Source organism: Pelodiscus sinensis, chromosome 27 (genome assembly GCF_052426305.1).
Source record: "Pelodiscus sinensis isolate ZL-2025 chromosome 27, ASM5242630v1, whole genome shotgun sequence".
NCBI lineage: Eukaryota > Metazoa > Chordata > Testudines > Trionychidae > Pelodiscus > Pelodiscus sinensis.
In genome coordinates this window covers 15,035,621-15,055,654 of record NC_143078.1, presented here as the reverse complement: position 1 = coordinate 15,055,654, position 20,034 = coordinate 15,035,621, and the positions used below count along the sequence as shown (strand labels likewise).

Sequence of the window (20,034 nt, the reverse complement as noted above, 5' to 3'; positions counted from 1 at the left end):
CTTAGAAAAGTCAGATGTCTTCAAGTAACCAGGGCCTGATTAAATGCATCCTAGAATACTCAAGGAGTTGATACAGGAGCTATCTGAGCTTTTAGCCATCATCTTTGAAAAGTCATGGAAGCTGGGGGAGAGTCCAGAAGACTGGAAAAGGGCAAATCTAGTGCTCATCTATAAAAAGGGAAATAACAGGAAATCTACAGCCTAGTCAGTTTAACTTCTGTGCCAGGGAAGATAATGGAGCAAGTAATTAAGGAATTAATCTGGAAGATAATAAGGTGATAGGTAAGAGACAGCACCAATTTGTAAAGAACAAATCATGTCAAACCAATCTGGTAGCTTTTTGATAAGATATCAAGACTTGTGGATAAGGGAGAAGTGGTAGACGTGGTATACCTAGACTTTAGTAAGGCATTTGACACGGTCTTGCATGACCTTCTTATCAGTAAATTAGGGAAATACAACCTAGATGAGGATACTATAAGGTGGGTGCATAACTGGCTGGATAACCATTCTCAGAAAGTTGTTATTAATGGTTCACAGTCATGCTGGAAGGGCAGTACAAGTGGGGTTCTGCAGGGGTTTGTTTTGAGACTGGTTCTGTTCAATATCTTCATCAATGATTTAGATATTGGCATAGAGAGTACGCTTATTAAGTTTGCAGGTGATAGGAAGCTGGGAGGGGTTGCAAGTGCTTTGGAGGATATGGTCAAAATTCAAAATGATCTGAACAAACTAGAGAAATGGTCTGAGGTCAATAGGATGAAGTTGAATAAGGACAAATGCAAAGTGCTCCACTTAGGAAGGAACAATCCGTTTCACACATGCAGAATGGAAAGTGACTGTCTAGGAAGGGTACTGCAGAAAGGCACCTAGGGGTCACAGTAGACCACAAGCTAAATCTGAGTCCAACAGTGTGACATTGTTGCAAAAAAAGCAAACCTGCTTCTGGGCTGCATTAACCGGACTATGGTGAGCAAGACGCAAGAAGTCATTTTTCCACTCTACTCTGCGCTGATTAGGCCTCAGTTGGAGGATTGTGTCCAGTTCTGGGCACCGCATTTCAGGAAAAATGTGGAGAAATTGGAGAAGGTCCAGAGAAGAGCAACAAGAATGATGAAAGGTCTAGAAAACGTGACTGATGAGGGAAGACTGAAAGAACTGGGCTTGTTTAGTTTGAAAAGGAGAAGACTGAGAGTGGACATGACAGTGTTTTTCAAGTATCTAAATTCATGTTGCCTAACTTGGGCCTTCACAACTGGATGAAACTGGTGATGGTTTATAATGTAGCCAGGCTCTGAGAATCCAGCTGGTGCAGCCTGATTGCTAATAAAGTGTGGTCCTAGGGTTTTCCTGGTGTCATTAACTCTGGTGTTCAGCCTATCCCCTCAGTGACATCTGTGCAGCGCTAGGTCTGCACAGCTGTAATTTATGAGAACATGGGCCAGATCTGCAAGGGTAGGTAGGCACCCAACTCTCAGTGACTGCAGCTGCAACCCCAAGAGACTTCTCCAGGAACCTTGTGAGTCCAGTAGCTGTAGGATTGGGCCCATCTTGTCCATCAAGGCCAGAGTGTTAACATCAATACAGGTGATCAATCATCTCTATGCCAGCAAGACAGTCTGGCTTTCCCTGCTGGTTCAGTAGTCGCTCAGCATTGAGTTATTTCAAGGCATAGAATACGAGCACTGTCTCTATGGGTGTGATCCAAAGCCCAGTAGAGTCACAGGGAATCTTAGACTTTAGCTTAAACAATTATATTTTCACGAGTGAGAAGGATCGACTATGAAAAGATGCTTATTCCACCCAAGGATTGCAATCCCCAGTAACTCTGTTGAAAAAGAGCCCTGAAAATCCAACTTTCAATCTCTGAGCATTCACTTTATATCCATGAGTATCCGCAGCTCTTTCTTGCGCATACAGATGCAGGTGGGAATACAAATTTTTGCATTCGCTCAGGGCTCTAGAAACAGTGTCTCCTGGGCTGTGTCTACACTGGCATGAATTTCCGGAACTGCTTAAAACAGAATACTATTCCGTTTTCAGTTTTTCCGGAAAAGGAGTGTCTACATTGGCAGGCTGCTTTGCCGGAAAAGCCCTTTTTCCGGAAAAGCATCTGTGGCCAATGTAGACGCGCTTTTCCGGAAAAGAGCCCCGATCGCCATTTTCGCAATCGGGGCTTTTTTTTCCAGAAAAGACTACTGGGCTGTCTACACTGGCTCTTTTCCGGAACAGTGTTCCAGAATAAGGACTTATGCCCGAGCGGGAGCAGAATAGTTTTTCCAGAATAGCGGCTGATTTTGTACAGTAGAGCATCGTTGCTTTTCCGGAAATTCAAGGGCCAGGATAGACAGCTCACAGCTTATTCCGGAAAAGCGGCTGATTTTGTACAGTAGAGCATCGTTGCTTTTCCGGAAATTCAAGGGCCAGTGTAGACAGCTCGCAGCTTATTCCGGAAAAGCGGCTGATTTTCCGGAATAAGTGGCCCAGTGTAGACACAGCCCTGGTGTGCCACCTCCTTGCAGAATTCTAAAGTCCAAAGGGTTCTGTCTCAGATGGTGTCTGTTTTACCTTCTCTATACCCCAAAGCTTGTTTGCTGAGATGCTAAAGTTAATGAGACATCACTAGCCAGTCATATTTTTTCACCCCATTCTATGGGCAAACTGCAGCAATTACAACTTATTTTAAAATTACAATTTATTTTTCTATAGCCTCTTTCATACAAGATGCTTTACAGTTCATATACAAAAAGAGGGTGAAGGAATTCAAAGGCATGGTCAGCAGGGGAGGGAAACTGGTTATATATTTATATAAATATACACATAATATACACACGCACACATGCTGGATATTCTATATAGCATCATATATACATACAATAACATATACATGGTGTATAAAAGGCATTACATCCAATTCAGAATTTCTTCTAGTCCAGGCATGTGCTAGATGGATGTATCTGTAATTTATATTTGATATGGGGTAAAATTAATGTTAAGGCTAAATGGCAAGAATGATATAATCCGGTGTCCTTTACAATCAGACTGTGCGTGAGACAGACGAAAACCTCCAGCAGGACATGGTGGCTGATGATAATGGTAACACTGATTCAGGAGAACAAATGGCAAGCAGTCCTGGAAATGGCATAAGAAGGAATCAGGAAAAAATGGATCTGAAAGGGTTTCTCCAGGTTACCCCGGAGGCTCACAGCCTCAAATGTGTATTTAAGGGACCTAAATGAGCGGTAGCTGGAGGTGCTGGACACTAGTGCAAGCAATCACAAAGCTGTCACAGCCCTTTAAAGGAGTCGGGCTTCGCTGTGCCGGGACGGGTCAGCCACTTGCCCGCTGATGCGGCCTGCTGGGGGAACAGATGGCCCCATTCGTGATTCAGCCCAGCGGGAAGGGGTCAAAGGGCTGTGAGATGCTGTGGGAAGGTGGTTGGCTCCTCCACTCGGCCCCGGAGAAAGGCAAATGCCAGGCGGCCTTTAAAAACGTTCCCGTTATCGCCTCCCTGGGTCTCGCCGCTATGTGAGTGGGAAGGGCAACCCAGGGCTCGGTGGCATTCGTCAAAGGCTGTCTGTCCAGTGCCCTGCTAGCGCTAAGCTGGGTTAGACGGCTTGGCAAGGCTGCCCATTCCACCACAGAGGCCGTGAGTCGCTCCCGGAGGCGGGGGCCCATCTCCGCAGGCTGGAAGCATTTTTGGCTCGGTTAGCTGCAGGTCCCTCCTGCTCACTGGTGTTTTCCGCTGGGCTCCCTTTCCTGTGAGTGGGACGCGTTTCTTGTCTACAGTGGGGCGCTTCCGTGCTGCCCTCAGAGCCCTGAGCCCTTGGGATGGTGCTCAGGCTGCACTGCCCAGGCGTTGCTGTGCGTGTTGCCCCGGGTTACAGTGCAGTAGGGCAGGACATTGATGCCGGACGCAGACCTGCCTGGGGGCCACTCAAGGTTTACAAGTGCGAGGTGAAGGATGGCGTGGGCGGGGAGGAGCAGCCGCTGCGGGCTGGATCCCTGCTTTCGGAGGAGCTCACACACTCTTTGTTGGTCAGGCAGGGGTGACAGGCAGAGTAGCTGCTCTCTTGCCGTCTTGCACTCAGCCTCTGCGGGCAGGGGAGGAGCCGCACGGAGGGGAAACGGTAGGCACCCAGGCTGGGGGGCCCATGCAAGGCATCAGGCACCTCGGCTACATGATCGGCGTCGGAGAAGGTCACCAGAGCCTGGGTGGAGTCGTACGAGGTCTTTTCCATGACATCCGAGACACACGCCCGGGGGCAGCTGCCTTTGGCCTGGCCCCTCTGCCGCAGCAGGCGCAGGTCGTCGCGGAAGTGGGGATTGAAGACCAGGTAAAGCAGGGGGTTCAAGCAAGCCGGTAAGGGCAGCACCACCAGCAGGACCGACTTGATGACCTCTGGGGTGATGAGGAAGAGGCTGAGCATGGAGGAGAGGGTGAGGAAAGCCACGGGGCAGTAGAGGAGGCAGTTGGTGAAGATCAGCCAGGCCACATGTTTGATCATGGCGCAGTCCCAGATGGGGTCAAACTCCCCTTTCAGCAGGCTGCAGTAGAGCCGGATGTAGGTGCTTGTGATGATCAGGAAGCAGAGGGTGTTCACCATCAGCAGGGCCACCGTGAAGCCCAGGGTGGAGGATTTCCCATCGGGGATGGGGGATGGGAGGCAGAGAGGGGACGCGCCGTACTCCCCAATGGAGAAGAGCGGCAGGGCCGCGGCCGCGGCAGACAGTGCCAGACAGCCCAGCGTGGCGGCTTTCACGCTGCCGCAGGAAGGCGGCTTCCCGTGCAGCCGGAAGCAGGAGACCGAAGCACTGCACTGCACAGCAGCCACCATCAGCAGGAGGATGGCCGCCTCCGAGGCGAAGACGGACAGGAAACCGGTCACCCTGCAGCCGGCGCCTGACTCCCACCTGGCCCCGTATTTGGCGAACTGGCCGTAGGTCAGGGCATCGACGAAGGCCAGCATGCTGCAGTAGATGCCCGTCAAGGTATTGGCCCCAGCTATGGAGCCAATGATAAATTTGACTGGTGAGAGGTAGCTGGGCGAGGCGAAGACGGCCAGGCTGACCAGCCCATTGCAGAGTATGGAGACCAGCGCGATGGCCCACACCCCCAGGCGGATGATCCAGCTCTCAAACAACTGATCGCAAGGCTTAAAGGGACCTGTAAGAACACGAGTCCCAAAATTATTGGTCCTGCTTAGAGCATCACTGATATGGCAGAGCTACCATGCAGATGCAGATCAAAACAAATGCACATCTGAGAGCACCTCTTATCCCCGGAGTTGTTCCAGGATCTCTGTGCTTCCCCTTAGCTCTGCCCCCATGTCCTCTCCCTCCAGCTGCCTAGGGAGGTCCAGTGCTGCCCAGCAGATAAGATCACGATGTGGGTAAGTAGGAGGCAGATGTTCCTGAGCAGGACAGGGCGTGCAGAAGGAGAGAGGGCTGTGCTGGCATCCAGGTGTATAGTCCCAGGAGGTGTGACTTAAACGTCAGCCCTTCACTCTGACCTGACATGGTTATGGCACGGAGCTGATCTGTGAATGCTAATGGCAACTATCTCCATTGGCTGGAGGAGGTGCACGTTCTGAATGACTACTGCGAGTTCTTTCCCCGGTGTCTGGCTGGTGGGTCTTGCCCACATGGGGAGGATCTAACTCAGGGGTGGGCAATACAGCTTGGTGGGGGGCTACTCCAAGATTTTGGAAAGTGGTCAGGGGCCGCAGTTTTCTATAGAGGGGGCGTGGGGTCTAGGATGGAGGTTGGGTGGAGGAGGGGGTTGTGACCTGGGTCAGGGGATTGGGGTGTAGGGCCAGGGAGGGAGTATGGGTGCAAGAGAGGATTCTGGCCTGGGGGAGGGACTCTAGGAGGTGAACATTTTGGGAGGGAATTGTGACCTGGGAGTGTAGACTGCAGAGGGTTTGGGTGGTGACCTGGGGCAGGAGAATGGGATGCAAGGTCTGGGAGGGTGTTGGGTGCAGGAGAGGGTTGTGGCTTGGGGAAGGGGGGTAGGAGGAGGTAGAGGGTCTGGGAGGGAGTTGTGACCTGGGGCAAGAGGGTGCAGAGGGTTTGGATGGTAAGCTGGGGAAGGGAGTTGGGGTGCAGGAGGGGCAGGGCTGTCAGAGGCAGGCTCTGGCTGGGAAACGCTTACTTAAGTGTCTCCTGGCCAGTAGCCCTACAGCTCCCCTCCTCCCCCCCCCAAGGCTGGCCGGACTCCCTGCCTGCTGCAGCCCTGCACCCCTTGAAACTACAGGCTGTTCCCTCCACATGGCTCTCAGCTCTGGGAGGGGGAGGAGGGTTGTGCTGCCCCCATCTCCCAGGCCGATCTCTCAGCCAATTGGAGCTGGGATCAGTTCCTATTGGCTGGTTGTTTGCAGCCAATAGGAGCTAAGGATTGGGCTGGGGGAGCTCACACACAGCCTCCTCCTACCTGCAGAGCAGAAAGATGCTTTAAACTGCGGCAGCTGAGTGCCTGAGGGTCCCGGCAAGGTGGTGTGCGGGCTGGATCCAGTGGCCTGGCAGGCCGGTTTTTTGCCCAGCCCTGATCTAACTGCCATATTTGAGACCAGGAAGGAATTTCCCCCCTGAAGTTCAGGACAAGCTTCTGCAAAGCAACTCACATATGTGTGAGCCTTGGGTGAACATGTGATCCTCTGGCTGCTTTGTGTGGTACAGGGTGGGGGGAAAGGGTTTGGGCTGCTGCTTCCTATGCTAGTGTGTGATGGGGCCAATCCAGTTCTCTCTTCTGCAGGGTCAGTTAGGTGTCCTAGGCATGGAACCTGGCACAGGGACAGGCTGGAGATGGGTGGAGCTGTGTAGAAGAGTGGGGCTACCCTGACTCATCCCTCTCCACTTGGGAGGACACTAGCTCCATGGCTTCAGCCTGGGAAAAAGGAATCCCACCGCTGACACCAGCAGTCAGCCTGGATTCTGGTCCATGTATATATGCAGCGGGATGTAGGAAGGGTGTGGGAGTCAGCTGCCTTAAAAAGACCTCGAGTCTTATTTCTGTGCTTTAGAGGAGGGGTCTTCCCTCGGCTTGCTGCTCACCGGGGCTGGGTGTGCACTGGATGGTGGTGTGCAGCTTTGACTCCTCAAACTCCAGCTGAAAATCGTCCATGTCCAGATCATCTAGACAAGAAAAGGGAAAGTGAACTCAGAACACTAGACGGCAGGGACACAAGGTCAGTGCCAGGCTGGTGTTGAGACGTTAGTACACGACCAGAAGAGACCACTGTGATCATCCACTCTGACCTGCATAAGGCAGGCAAGAGAACTTCCCTGTATTCATTCCTGTTTGAATTGGAGCAGAACTTCTAGAAAAACATCCCATCTTGAGTTAGCCATGGCCCATGTGGGAGAACCACACCACGACCCTTGGTGAGTTGCTCCAATGATTGACTGCCATCACTGATAAAGATTACACCTAGCTTCAGCGTCCAACCATTGGACATCGTTAGACCTTTGCCTGTTAGACCAAAGAGCCTGTTATTAAATATTTGCTCCCCGCATAGGCACTGAGACCTTGACTAAGTCACCCTGGACCTTCTCTCTGGACGGAGATCCACGCGGCTCTCACTCGAAGGCAGGTTCTCCAGCTCTTTCATCATTCTTATGGCTCTTTGAACTCTCTCCCACTGCCTGGATTTGTGAGACCCATCTGCAGGATTCAAGGGGACGTTGCGGTCTTGCTTGCCCTTTGTGTTCCTGTCTCTGGAGAAGGCTGTTGGGTTGGCAGGGAAGCCAGCCCTCCCCCGTTTTTAAAACAAGTCTCACAATATTTGATATGTTCATTCGAACGTCAGCTCCCAGAGTCTGGCATTGGCCACTGTCGGAAGAGAGGCTAATGGGCTAAATCAGTGTTTCTTAAATTGTGTTCTGTGGCACACTGGAGGTGTGTCGTAGAGAACAGAGTTCAAAAAAAGGGACAGGCAGCCCCCTCCCTTTTTTTTTTGGCTCAACAACTTCCCCCGGCTCCACCCCTTTTTTTTTTGCTCAATAATTGTTCCCCAACTTTTTTTCTCAACAAAACACACCCTTTGTGTTCTGCATTAAAAAAAAAATTGTTTGGTGTTCCTCGGTCTTAAGAAACACTGGGCTAGGTGGACCTTTGGTCTGACCCAGTCTGGCCATTCTTACGTGACTAGCCAATTAGCCCGTCATAAGATTTTCAGGTCTCTCCTCCACATCGGTCTTCTCTCCTGAGCCTCCGATCTCTCGCTCCGTGTCTCTCTCTCTCTCTCTCCTCCTCCTACTGCCCCCCCCCAGCTGTCCTCCACCTCCTGCCTCTCTCTCTGTCTCTCTCTTTCTCTTCTCCCCGCCCTGCCTCTCACTCGGGGGACCGTGGAGCCCAAACTGCCATTTAGGCACCGCGCTCCCTGTGCTGCATGGGGAGCAAGGCCCAAACAGCCGAATGCGCTGCTTGCTCCCCCATGGCGGCCCGGCTGAGTGGGGCAGAGGTCAGCCGAGCGCCACAGCAGGTGGCGAAGGACGTGACTCAGGCAACAGCGCCGCCCAGAGGGAACAGCCAGGGAGGCAACAGCGCCGCCCAGAGGGAACAGCCAGGGAGGCAACAGCGCCGCCCAGAGGGAACAGCCAGCATTTCAGCAACAGCGCCGCCCAGAGGGAACAGCCAGCATTTCAGCAACAGCGCCCTCCAGAGGGAACAGCCAGCATTTCAGCAACAGCGCCCTCCAGAGGGAACAGCCAGCATTTCAGCAACAGCGCCCCCAGAGGGAACAGCCAGCATTTCAGCAACAGCGCCCTCCAGAGGGAACAGCCAGCATTTCAGCAACAGCGCCCTCCAGAGGGAACAGCCAGCATTTCAGCAACAGCGCCCCCCAGAGGGAACAGCCAGCATTTCAGCAACAGCGCCCTCCAGAGGGAACAGCCAGCATTTCAGCAACAGCGCCCTCCAGAGGGAACAGCCAGCATTTCAGCGTTACAGACTGGCAGACACTGGGCTACTATCTATGGGTATGTCTACACTACCCCGCTAGTGGGAACTAGCGGGGTAATGTATGCATACCGCACGTGCAAATGAAGCCCGGGATTTGAATTTCCCGGGCTTTATTTGCATAAGCCTGCCGGCGCCATTTTTAAATGCCGGCTTGTTCGCACCCCGTGCCGCGCAGCTACACGCGGCACGTGCTAGATAGTTCGGACTAGCCAGCCATTCCGAACTATCTGTACGCCTCGTGGAACGCAGGCGTACTAGCGGGGTAGTGTAGACATACCCTATATGATTACACAGGCATCTCAACTTGCCTTTAAAAGGAAGTGGATGATCTTAGCCTTCTGGGTTGCAGAGCAAGGCCTGAAAATGTGACCCAAGAGTGTCTGCTCAGAGAAGCAGGGTTTGTCTTTTTGTTCTGCCTTTGTACGGCACCTAGGACACGTGCTGTCGTATTTCTGGATCACCTAAGGTGCTCTGACCTAGGCGCCCTAGTGTTGAAGCAGGATGCACTGAGCTATACACCGAACAAAAAGATGGCTCCGTGCCCAAAAAGCTGACCACATAAGAAGGGTGGGATCTTGAGCCACTCCTGTGTGCTATGGTGATGCACTTTAATAACCTAATAACAGTAACCCAATGACTCGGAAACTGAAAGGCAAAGACCCAGATCCCAAAGTTTGTTTAAAATCTCATGATGTTTTGGGGCTTGACTCCCCATGTTTGACCATTTGGAGGCAGTCCTACGGAGCTTTGCCAACTGGAATGAAAGCGAGTTCTGGTCTCCGCCAAGAGCTGGCTGGCTGGGGCTTGGCTGTGCACGGGTGCGAACAAGCTCAGAGTCCGGCCTGCAGCTGCACCCGGACCACAACTCTGGGGCCGTCTCGGAGCAGAAAGGACTCCTGTGCTATCTGGAGCAGCGGCGGAGGAGTAGGGGGCAGAGTGCAGCTGTTGTCTCTATGCTGGCACCCGGAGAGCCAGGTTTATCTCTGGTGTAAATCGCTAGGAGGAAGAATCAGGTGCCTGTGCTCTACTCCAGGGTCTGCTTTTCTCCAGCGCTGCTCACCTATCAATAGCGCCTAGCCCCCAATAATCTCATGGATGGCTGCAAATCCTTAGCTGAGGAAGCACCACAACACCCTTGCTCCACCACAATGCATAGCACTACGGAGGGCTGCTGTGGCAGGGTAGTCCTGGCTTGGATCCCATGGGATGATCTCAGTGAAGGGGGCCCTGCGTGGGAGCATCTCATCAGAGCCACCATTTCTTGCCCCACAGGGCTTGGGGAGACTCTTCAGCCAAGCTTCTGGAACTAGATCTGGGCACCGGGGTGTGTGGGGATCCTCCAGCCGATGGCCAGGAGCCTGGGGAAGGGGGTGGCTGCCCAGGGCATTTGCAGAGGCAATGGCCCAGGGACCATAGAGCCAGATTCACAAAGGTATTTAGGAGTTTACCTTGCTAAAGGGTTTACGAAGCGTATGGTAAATAATGGGCAGACTTCAGCAGCTCCCGCTAGAGTCTGTGGCCTTCTTGGTTTCAGGAAGCCCTGGAAGAAAAAAGTCTGTTTGCCCAGGCGTTGAAACGTTGCTGGAGCCTGGCTGGACAACACCCAGAGCGGGGTGGAAAATATTTCCTCCTTGTGCGTTAGTCTTGTAAACCCATCAAGTGGTCTTCTGCTCTCAGGGCCTGGCATCCTGTGTCCTGGTCCCCTGACAATCGAAGCCTTCAGTTTCCCTGGCCCCGCCCTTTCCCGACGGGGAACGCTGCTGTACGAAAGGCCTTGACCGCTTTGCATTTAACAGCTGCTCCATACGGCGAGATGGCCCTAGCCAGGCCAACTCCAACCAAGGCAGGAAATGTAAACTGGGAGTTCCATTTACACGTCAGCCAGGGGACCGCTGGAATAAATGACCTATCCTCAGTGCGTGGGACTATTCGAACAGTGCCCAGCTCTGTGCTAGCAGGGCAGGTTGCCTTGTTTTTGTAAGAGCCCATTAGGTGTTTATTTGGACTTTGCTAAGGTGCATCCAGGCCCTTGGGCGTGGACACGGAGACCATAACTCCATGGCTGAAGGGGCTGATCCCACAGTATTGGGGTGGTAATCCACAGATCCCCAGCGCTGCGTGTCAGATATTTCTCACTCTGGAGAGCGCTTGGTTTCTGCCATAACCAGAGCTCTCACACCTCATAATTTATGAATGAAAGGCAGCCTGGCAGTGAGCTGCACTGCTTTGCTACGGAAGCCACGCGGCAGCTCGGAGCATGTCAGCAAGCCGGCTAGTAGAGGTGCTGCTGCCCAGCTGTCTAGACAGATGATCTGCTGCTGTTTGTTTAGCGAGAGGTGCTAGGAAGGCGAGTTACGCAATGCCTTTGGAAAAAGCGCATGTTCCCATAAACATCCTGCAGTCCACAAAGAAACCCTGCTGTGCTCCCTTTGAGACTGGTGGCAAAGCAGCTTAGTGACTTCAATGGGAGTCCGGTCCGATGCATGTGGAGCCCAGTACACGTAGAAATAAAAATCCAGTCTCTGCTTAACGTGTGACTGTCTCCTGCTACCCAGGCAGAAGCGAGCTGCCCAACTGGGAACAGGAATGGCTGCAGCCAGAAGAAAGGGTCCTGGCTTGGCCCCTGAGACCGGAGCAGCCTAAATATGAAATGACAAAATCAGCACAGGCAAGAATTACCCCACCCGCTGCCATCTCTGCACATCATGGGGGGAGCAACAGGATTCCATCTTGTCATTAGCATTTGTATGAGGGTGGCATCTGGAGGCCTCGGTTGAGGGCAGGAACCCCCAGACCCTGCCAAATAGCTTGAGACCAGGATGGGGCAAATGTTTTGGCCGAATAGTAAAGTGGCCCCAACATGAAAGTATTTGTGAATTCTAGCTGAATTTTGTGACTAGCTTCTGACCAAATTAAAAAGAAAGAAAAAACGCCAACAGAATGAAAATCATGTGTTCGGACGCTGTTCAAAGAAAACGTTTTGACTTTTCACGGGGACATGATGTTTCGTTTCTAACTGTTGCTTGATTGGTTTACTGTTTTAAGTGGGTAAAAAGTAGCCAATAAATCACAAAATGAGTGAAATGAAAAATCGTTTTCAGTCAAATGTTTTAGGTTGAAGTTGGTTTTAGGTCCGTGGTAAAGGTTATCATCAGTTTGTATTTATCTTCGTGGCACAACCTAATGCCATGGTGAGAAGCACACTCCATGGAACCCCTCATCTCCTCAGTCAAGGTGTCCACTACAGTCACAAACAGGAAAGGATCTTTGATTTAGAGCCACTGAATGACTCCCTGTAGGTGTAGCTGCTTCTCTCTCCTGTTGTGCTACCCTCAGACACATCCATGATGATCTGGCTGTATGTCTCCGGGAGATTGCGTGGCTACAGGCACCACCATAATTCTCCAGAAATTCTGTCACGAGCCTTCTCTAAAACCACAGGCAATATATGCAATTCCTTCCATCTCTGCCTGTCTCTCTCCTACAGGTTCAGGCTACAACCACTGCCTTCATCACTGACCTTCCTGGCATAACCCTGAACTGCTTGATACGCCAGCGCCTCTTGAAGTTTTTTCTCCATATTTCATCTCTAGCATTATCTGAGGCTATTGTCTGAGGCTGGAATCAGGCCACCCAGTGTGGATAGAGACACACATGCTAGCTCCGCTCAAGCCGATGTGCTAACGTAGCACTGCTGCTGGATCAGCTTGGGCAGCAGTTGGGCTCATCACCCGAGTACGGACCCAGATGTTCCAGGTCACTACGTGCCTGGGTGCCTAGCCTGAGCCAGCACCAGTGCTGCTCCAGCTATGCAATTATTTCAGCATGCCAGCTCTGGCAGTGCTAGCAGGTGTCTGTACTACTGTGCTGGGAAGCAGGTACCCAGCTGCCAGGTAGTGTACTGTCCTTCATTCCAACATCTGGCCACTTCTCTTGAGTCCAGTCATTGTTCCCACATTCAGGAAAGCCAAACATACTTCTTGGACTTCTTCTGTGGGGACAGGTCTGGTGAGGCTGCTGCTTGTGCATCCTTCCCTCAACAGCTTCTTCATCTTCTCTCCGCTGGACAGTTTCTCATCAAAGTATTTTCACAACTGACACTTCACTACTCCCAAGTCCTGTGCTTAGTTGCCTAATTGTGGCTACTCTATAGATTCCTTCCCCCTTCCTTTGTCAATAGACTCTTAGGGTACGTCTAAACTACGACGAAGCCATGTAGATTTGTTTGTTCGGCAAAGGGAAATGAAGCCGCGATTTAAATAATCGCAGCTTCATTTAAATTTAAATGGCTGCCCCGCTCTGCTGATCAGCTGTTTGTTGGCTCAGCGGGCTAGTCTGGACACTCCCCTGCCGACATCAAAGCCCTTTATCGACCTCCCTGGTAAACCTCATCCTCCGAGGCATAACAGGGAGGTCGATAAAGGGCTTTCAGGTCGGCTCAGGAGCATACAGACTAGCACACTGAGCCGACAAACAGCTGATCAGCTGTTTGTCGGCTCAGCACGGCAGCCATTTAAATTTAAATGAAGCCGTGATTAAAATAATCAGCCTAATCTACATGACTCCATCGATGGAGCCATGTAGTTTAGACACACCCCTAGATGGGGCTTGGAATGCCTGACTCTGAGCTTCCATGTCCACTGTTCTCTTCATTTTCTTTGCCAGCTTTTTATTTCCCACAACTTTCCACCATTCTTACTTTCTGCCATGACTGAAACCTTTCCTCCTCCTCCTCCTCCTTTCCTGCACATGCTGGACCATCGCCTGTCATTTGCCCATAGACAAACTGTTCACTTTCTGCAATATGCTTGGATGTTCTCCTCCCAACATCCCTGCTACTGGTTTGATTGGTTTGATCGTTGGCCAATCTCCATAGAGCCTCATCCCTATGTTTCAGACTCACTTTCCTCCACCACTTTATCCTTTGTTCCACAACCCGTCTTTTGCCATCCAGCCTTTCCACCCAGCAGTCCATTGCACGCAATCTACACTCCATGATCTGCTCTCCTGGGAGCACGTTACAATTTCTTGGGTTTTTTAGATCTCTTCCTCCTGTCAGGAACGAGCCAGTCTGGGATCCGTTGGCACCACTCTTGTACATAATTAAGTTCTCAGGCCATGGGCTCTGGCTCACCCTAAAAAATGCCTCGGCTTTATTTCTGGTTCTGGAGTCTCATTCTCCATGACAATTGTAGCCATCACTGTGGTCTGAACGTGTCCGCTGGGATCAGCTCCAATAATCAAGTCCTCAACTTGTGGTCCTTCACTTAGCAATCGGTCCCCCAGCGCTGTGTGGGATTTCTTCTTCTCCTCGGTCATGCAGCCAGCCTGCAGTACGTTTATTTGTTCTCTGTCCAATGCTATTCCTACTTTCATCAGACGGTCACTTTCCTTTGCATGTCCACGGCCTTTTCCTGTAATATTTCTGCTTTGACTCTTCCTCATCCATTCTGCCTTGCTTCTGAGTCCTGATCCATTCTCTGTCACCTTCCCAGATGTTCAAGGATTTTAATCCCTTCCATTTTTGTCTTCTTGCATACAGGCAATGTGCACTGTCCTTCATTCCAACATCTGGCCACTTCTCTTGAGTCCAGTCATTGTTCCCACATTCAGGAAAGCCAAACATACTTCTTGGACTTCTTTCTTTGGCCTCATGTGCCGAGAAAGCGGTGGCTTTCCCCTATTTTCCACAGTGGTCAGTTGAAGTGGTTGCTCATCAGAAGCAGGGGATGCCCTAGCGCTGCACTAAAATACTCTCTGGAGACAATGACACACAGAGCGTGTGTGATGGGTACAACTTTTACACACCAAGCTTAGCCAAGCCTCATAGTCTTGGTTTGAAACTGGACTTCCTTTTCCTATGGCTAGTGAGCCCCATCTGGAGCACCAGTCTCCTGCTGTTCACACCATTGTTACATGTGGCAAGGCAAAAATCCTGGGTTATCTGCTATTAAGCAAGAAGCTTAATCTCTAGGGCTACGTCTAGACTGCAAGCCTCTTTCGAAAGAGGCTTTTTCGAAAGATACTTTTGAAAAAGCCTCTTTCGAAAAAGAGCGTCTAGACGGCAAGTAGTATTTTCGAAAAAGCAAGCCGCTTTTTCGAAAGAGAGCACCCAGGCTGTCTGGATGCTCTCTTTCGAAAAAGCCCTGTTTGCATTCAAGAATGCCTTTTTTCGAACGAGCACTTTCGAAAAAAGGCGTTCTTCCTCGTGAAATGAGGTTTTCCGTCGTCGAAAGAAAAGCCGCATTCTTTCGATTTAATTTCGAAAGAACGTGGCTGTAGTCTAGATGCAGGTGAAGTTTTTTCGAAAAAAGGCTACTTTTCGAAAAAACCCTCGAGTCTGGACACAGCCTAGGAGGGAGGCAGAGAGCTCTGTTCCTTTTACTTGAGGCACTTAATGTACTGTCCTTCTAAATTCATGTAACGACGTCTGGCTAAAATTGCCAAAGGCCACAAAGGAGGCTTTGGGAATAAAACAATAATTAATGCATTCAATTAGCAATTTATACATGTTCTTAAAACCCCCCATGCGCACAAGTGAGTCATGCCTCGGAGACGCAAGGGTCCATTATTGAATGTTTAATGACACATTTTGTGCATGATCTTTGCACCTTCGCAGACAATGGGAATTATTCTTACATATTACTTTGGCATATGACTAGTTGGCTCTTCCGCCCTCTGGGCAGCCTGGCGCCTCATCCCGCCTTGACCATCCCTCAGAATTGTTCTGCTTCGCTTCCTGGTTCTAATACCCTACCAGCACGCTAAGCACTGTTGGAACGAATCCAGCTCAGACCTCCCGGATGGAAAACCCACCCCACTTAGTGACTTCAGCGGGATCAGAACATGACAGAGCTGAAGTGGCAGCAAGGGAGCTGGTCCCAGAAAGGTGGGGTTCTTTAAATTTTTTTAAAAAATTAATGGAGATTGGCTATCGCCTAGAACTGGAAGGGACCTTGAAAGGTCATTGAGTGCAGTCCCCTGCCGTCACAGAAGGATCAAGTACCATCCCTGACAAATTTTTACCCCAAATGCCCTCTGCAAGGATTGAACTCACAACCCTGGGTTTAGCAAGCCAATGCTCAAACCACTGAGTTATCCCTCCCCCAGAGGGCACATCACTAACCGTTTTAGCACAGCCAGTCCATTTTACATTGAACCAAAACGGCGGGGATTCGCCAGGCCAACACCTCAGCTACATGCACCAAGGTTGTTAAACTACAGGACATGTTCACATGGAAAACATTACAAGTTCCTGCAGCTCTGATATTAACATGTTGCCTACTCGGCGTTACCACCTGCTATGGCCCATTGTTATAGCTGTGTACCCAGAATTCACACCGATAGCCAGGGGAAAACGCCAAGTCCCTTGCAGGGAAACATTTTTCAGGAACGTATCCGTTTCATCGATATTTTTATGGCAAATTTGCGCAAAAACTTGCCGCCTGTCTACACTGGCCGTGAGAATTTGCACAAGAACACTGACGTTTTAATGTATGAAATCAGTGCTTCTTGCGCACATACTCTGATGCTCCCACTCAGGAATAAGCCCTCTTGTGCAAGTATTCTTGCACAAGAGGACCAGTGTAGACAGGCAAGTTAATTTCTTGCGCAAGAAAGCCCGATGACTAAAATGGCCATCGGAGCTTTCTTGCGCAAGAGAGCGTCTAGACTGGCACGGATGCTTTTGCGCAAAAGATGTCTTTTGTGCAAAAGCATCCGTGCCAGTCTAGACGCTCTGTTGCGCAAATACTTTTAACAGAAAAACGTTTCCGTTAAAAGTATTTGCGCAAAATCATGCCAGTCTAACCAAGAAGATTTGGGCTTTTGGTCCCTCTTTGGGGCTAAATGAAATTTTGAAATCTCAGAATTTCCTGCCACTGGAAATTCTGGTTTTTGAGCAGCTCTGCTCACTTCCTGGGCCAGTGGAGAACGGATGAAATAAAACCAGAGAGCGCCTTTCGATGCAGCATTACCCCAGAGGAGCAGCTAAGCTTGTGCTGGGTTAGCACTTGGGGCCTGGAAAGGCAAGGGTGAACTGGGCTTTCTCCTTAGAGCGGCAAAAAAGGAGCAGCCCAGATTCTGCTCTGTGGACAGCTGTTTGGTGCTACACGGCCAGCAGAGCGCGAGCCCAAAGTGAGCAGCCGTGTGCAAGGGTATGGTGCCAGTGAACTCCTATGCCACTGCTCTCCCTTCTGCTGGTGAGGGGGCTCCCTTCTGTCTGTCTGATCAGCTGCTATTGTATCAGCCATCTGGCTGCTCTGTCATATGCCAGGAGACTGGCTCGGTGCCCAGCAGTCTCACGGGTAGGGAACACTGCCGCCTTCTAATGCACCAGACACCTGTGGGCCTGGAAAGAGGACAGAGCCTTTCAAGAAACTCCAGAACTAGTCAAAGCATGTGGGTAAAAGCAGGTAAAAACCCCACACAGCCCCGGCAGAGTTGTGAAATGCTCTTGCTTTGCTCCTAGGTTGGAGATCAGCAGTGTTCCCTGGAAGCTGAGTGCTAGGGCACCCACCCAGGAGAGAGTCAGGTGCTGCCCAGCGGATTGGCAAAGCACCCACAGCTGGCAGCATATGCTTCCATTGGCAGTGCACATCTGCACATGCCTTGGTGCTCATAACAAAATTTATCCCGCACACAGGTGGAAAAAAATTAGAGAAGATCAGCAGGGAAATAGGAACATTGGGTCTCATTTTTATTTGCCTTTAATCAGAAGGGTCCCTCCCCGGACCTCTCCCAAAGGACCCTTGCTGCTCACGCTGCCGGGGAAAGCTTTGTTGTGCAACAAGCATCGATTCCTGCACATACGGAGGTATCTCATCGGGGGAAACCCATGACTGCAGCTTTTCACAGAAACAAAGGGAGAAGCCGTGCGACTGACCCAGGGTCCCACAATTTCCAGGCATGCTGAGCCGTGGTTCAAGGTAGGTCCAAGGTTCCAGGTAGGGATGGAAGCGACCAGTTGACTATCCAATAAGCAAAAGCCTATCAGATAGTCAACTAGTCCTTTGACTAGTCACTCCCCCTCCCCCCCGCTGCCTCGAAAATCCACTGACCAGTCGATTAGTTAAGTAACCTATATTTAACATCTCTACTTCAAGGTGATCTGAATGTGTCCATCAGTTTTAAAGCAGTTAACCAAGGGGCTTGAAACTGACATGCTCCTGCACTGGATCCGGGTAGCAGCTGCCTGCATAACGCTTCGTGCAGCCAGTCGAGTAACTCTGGAAACCTTGCAGTAAGCAGCTGGTTTGTGGTGTCGTTCTCTAGACGGGATCGGGGGAGTCCAGTGATGTCAATGTAGGTGGCTCCTGCATATATTTACCAGCTCTGTGTACAGACCCATTATAAGAACTCGAACATTTTAGAGGCCGCTCATTTTTGGGGTGAGGGGAGAATACATCTGCTGAGCCATGGGATCAAATGACCCCAACTCTGGTCACCAATTCCATGCCTGGCACAGCAATTTCTTTCTCTTCAGGCCAGACTGGGAGGCACTTTTGCCAGGTGTTTTGATCTCCAGGCACAAAAGGGGCGGGTCTCACTGTACCCACTGTGACTTCCAAGCCTCCTTCCAGTTCTGCTCTTAGTGCTGTCGCATCCTTCTTTATGCGATGTCAGGCAGTGTGTTCCCCTGGTGGCAGCGCCACTGCGTGCTGCATTCTGCCCAGGGGTTACACTGTGACGGTAACCAGCTGGACCAGTCACTAGCCCAGGTCAGCTTGCTTGAGGAGAAGCAGTCCTGAAGCTAAGGCGATTGTGGGACAGGACACACTGACGTCCCAGCTCCTGACGAGCTCCAAGCCGTCAGTCCAGCCCAGAATGTTCTCCCCTGGGTGCCCAGATTAACACTGATGCAGCCCAGGGTGTCAGCATCCCCAAGACATGGTGCACCCCGACCTGGCAGACAGGGAAGCCGCTGGGCCTGCTTCTATTTACTGCCATTCATGGCTATCTCTGGAGCTCTTCCTGCTGTGAACCCCAGAGAATGCAGACTCAGGCCCAAAGGCACAGCCAAACCTGGCCTGTGAACTGATCGCAGCTTAGCCTAATTTACTTACAGTGGTTCTCGGTGTGACCCAGAAACAGCCCCGTGTTCCTCTTGCGGGCCTCCTCATCCTCCAGGCTCATGTCTTCTGTCTCCCACTGGCTGGACACCTTGAAGAAGTTGCTACAGGCGCCATAGGCACAGCACTGATAGGCATAGGGCACTTCCAGGATTCTAGGAAGGGGGAAAGCAGATCTCTTTAGCTACTTCCCGCGGCCTGCGCCGGACTTGCCGGCTGTGACCGGAACAGGGAGAATTTCCTGCTCCCGCCGATCGGGCCCTGCGGCAGAGCCCGCAATGTGGGCCAGTCAGCAAAAAGCCAGCTGAGGAGAGTTGTCCCTGGCTGCCTAAGGAGCAGCCGGGTTTTGTTCTTTTTGCTTTTTGGACTCTTAAGCGTTCTTGGTCTGAATTCCAAGACACACGCTCCTGCTGCATCGCCTCCCCGTGAACAGCGGGGGCGGGGGTGTTTATTTCATTTCTCCGGCGCACGTCGTGCTTCCCTGGTTGTGAAACCAGGGGCCTGGACCCCGTGGCCCTACACGCCGTGGGCAATGTAACTAAGTCAGGAAAGGGGGCATTCGGCAGCCGCTGCCCCACTGAATGGGACTCGGGCAGCGCAGGGAAGGAATTCCTGTTCCTGAGCCGGCGATTACACACGTTCAGGAGCCAAAGGGCAAGGGTGTAACCGAGGAGCATTGTGACAACATGGCGAAGTGTCAAGCCAGCACGTCCCGTGTCCCCTTCCTTTACAACCCTTGTGGGACACATGGATGACACCCGCCTGTGCGGGAGAGTCTGGCGGGTGTATTTTTACCCTCTGGGCTGACTGTTTTCAGGGTGCACGAGCTACAGAACAGCCCTTGGGGACCTGCTACTGGAGTACCTGACACTGGCCTGGTTGTAGCCCTCGTCTGCGCGACCTTCCAGCTCTTTCTTTGGTCCCCACTCCAGGCCTCCACTGTGCCCTGCTGTCTGTCCTCTCAGCCCTCCCATGTGAAAAGTGCCTGGCTGCTCAGCTCCC

General features: G+C 51.5%; 1 protein-coding gene across 5 annotated transcripts in view; it reads right to left on the bottom strand.

The window, feature by feature from the left end:
• Positions 1–2,677: 2,677 nt before the first annotated feature.
• Positions 2,678–20,034, bottom strand: part of LGR6 (leucine rich repeat containing G protein-coupled receptor 6) — a 168,106-nt gene continuing 150,749 nt past the window's right edge. For all 5 annotated transcript variants that reach the window (XM_075910202.2, XM_075910201.2, XM_075910204.2 and 2 more), the window contains 3 exons: positions 19,027–19,187; positions 7,054–7,134; positions 2,678–5,167 (listed from right to left, as the gene is read on the bottom strand). In XM_075910202.2, the coding sequence (XP_075766317.2) occupies positions 3,945–5,167; positions 7,054–7,134; positions 19,027–19,187 (1,465 nt within the window). In that variant the 3' untranslated portion in view covers positions 2,678–3,944. The remainder of the gene's footprint in view (positions 5,168–7,053; positions 7,135–19,026; positions 19,188–20,034) is intronic.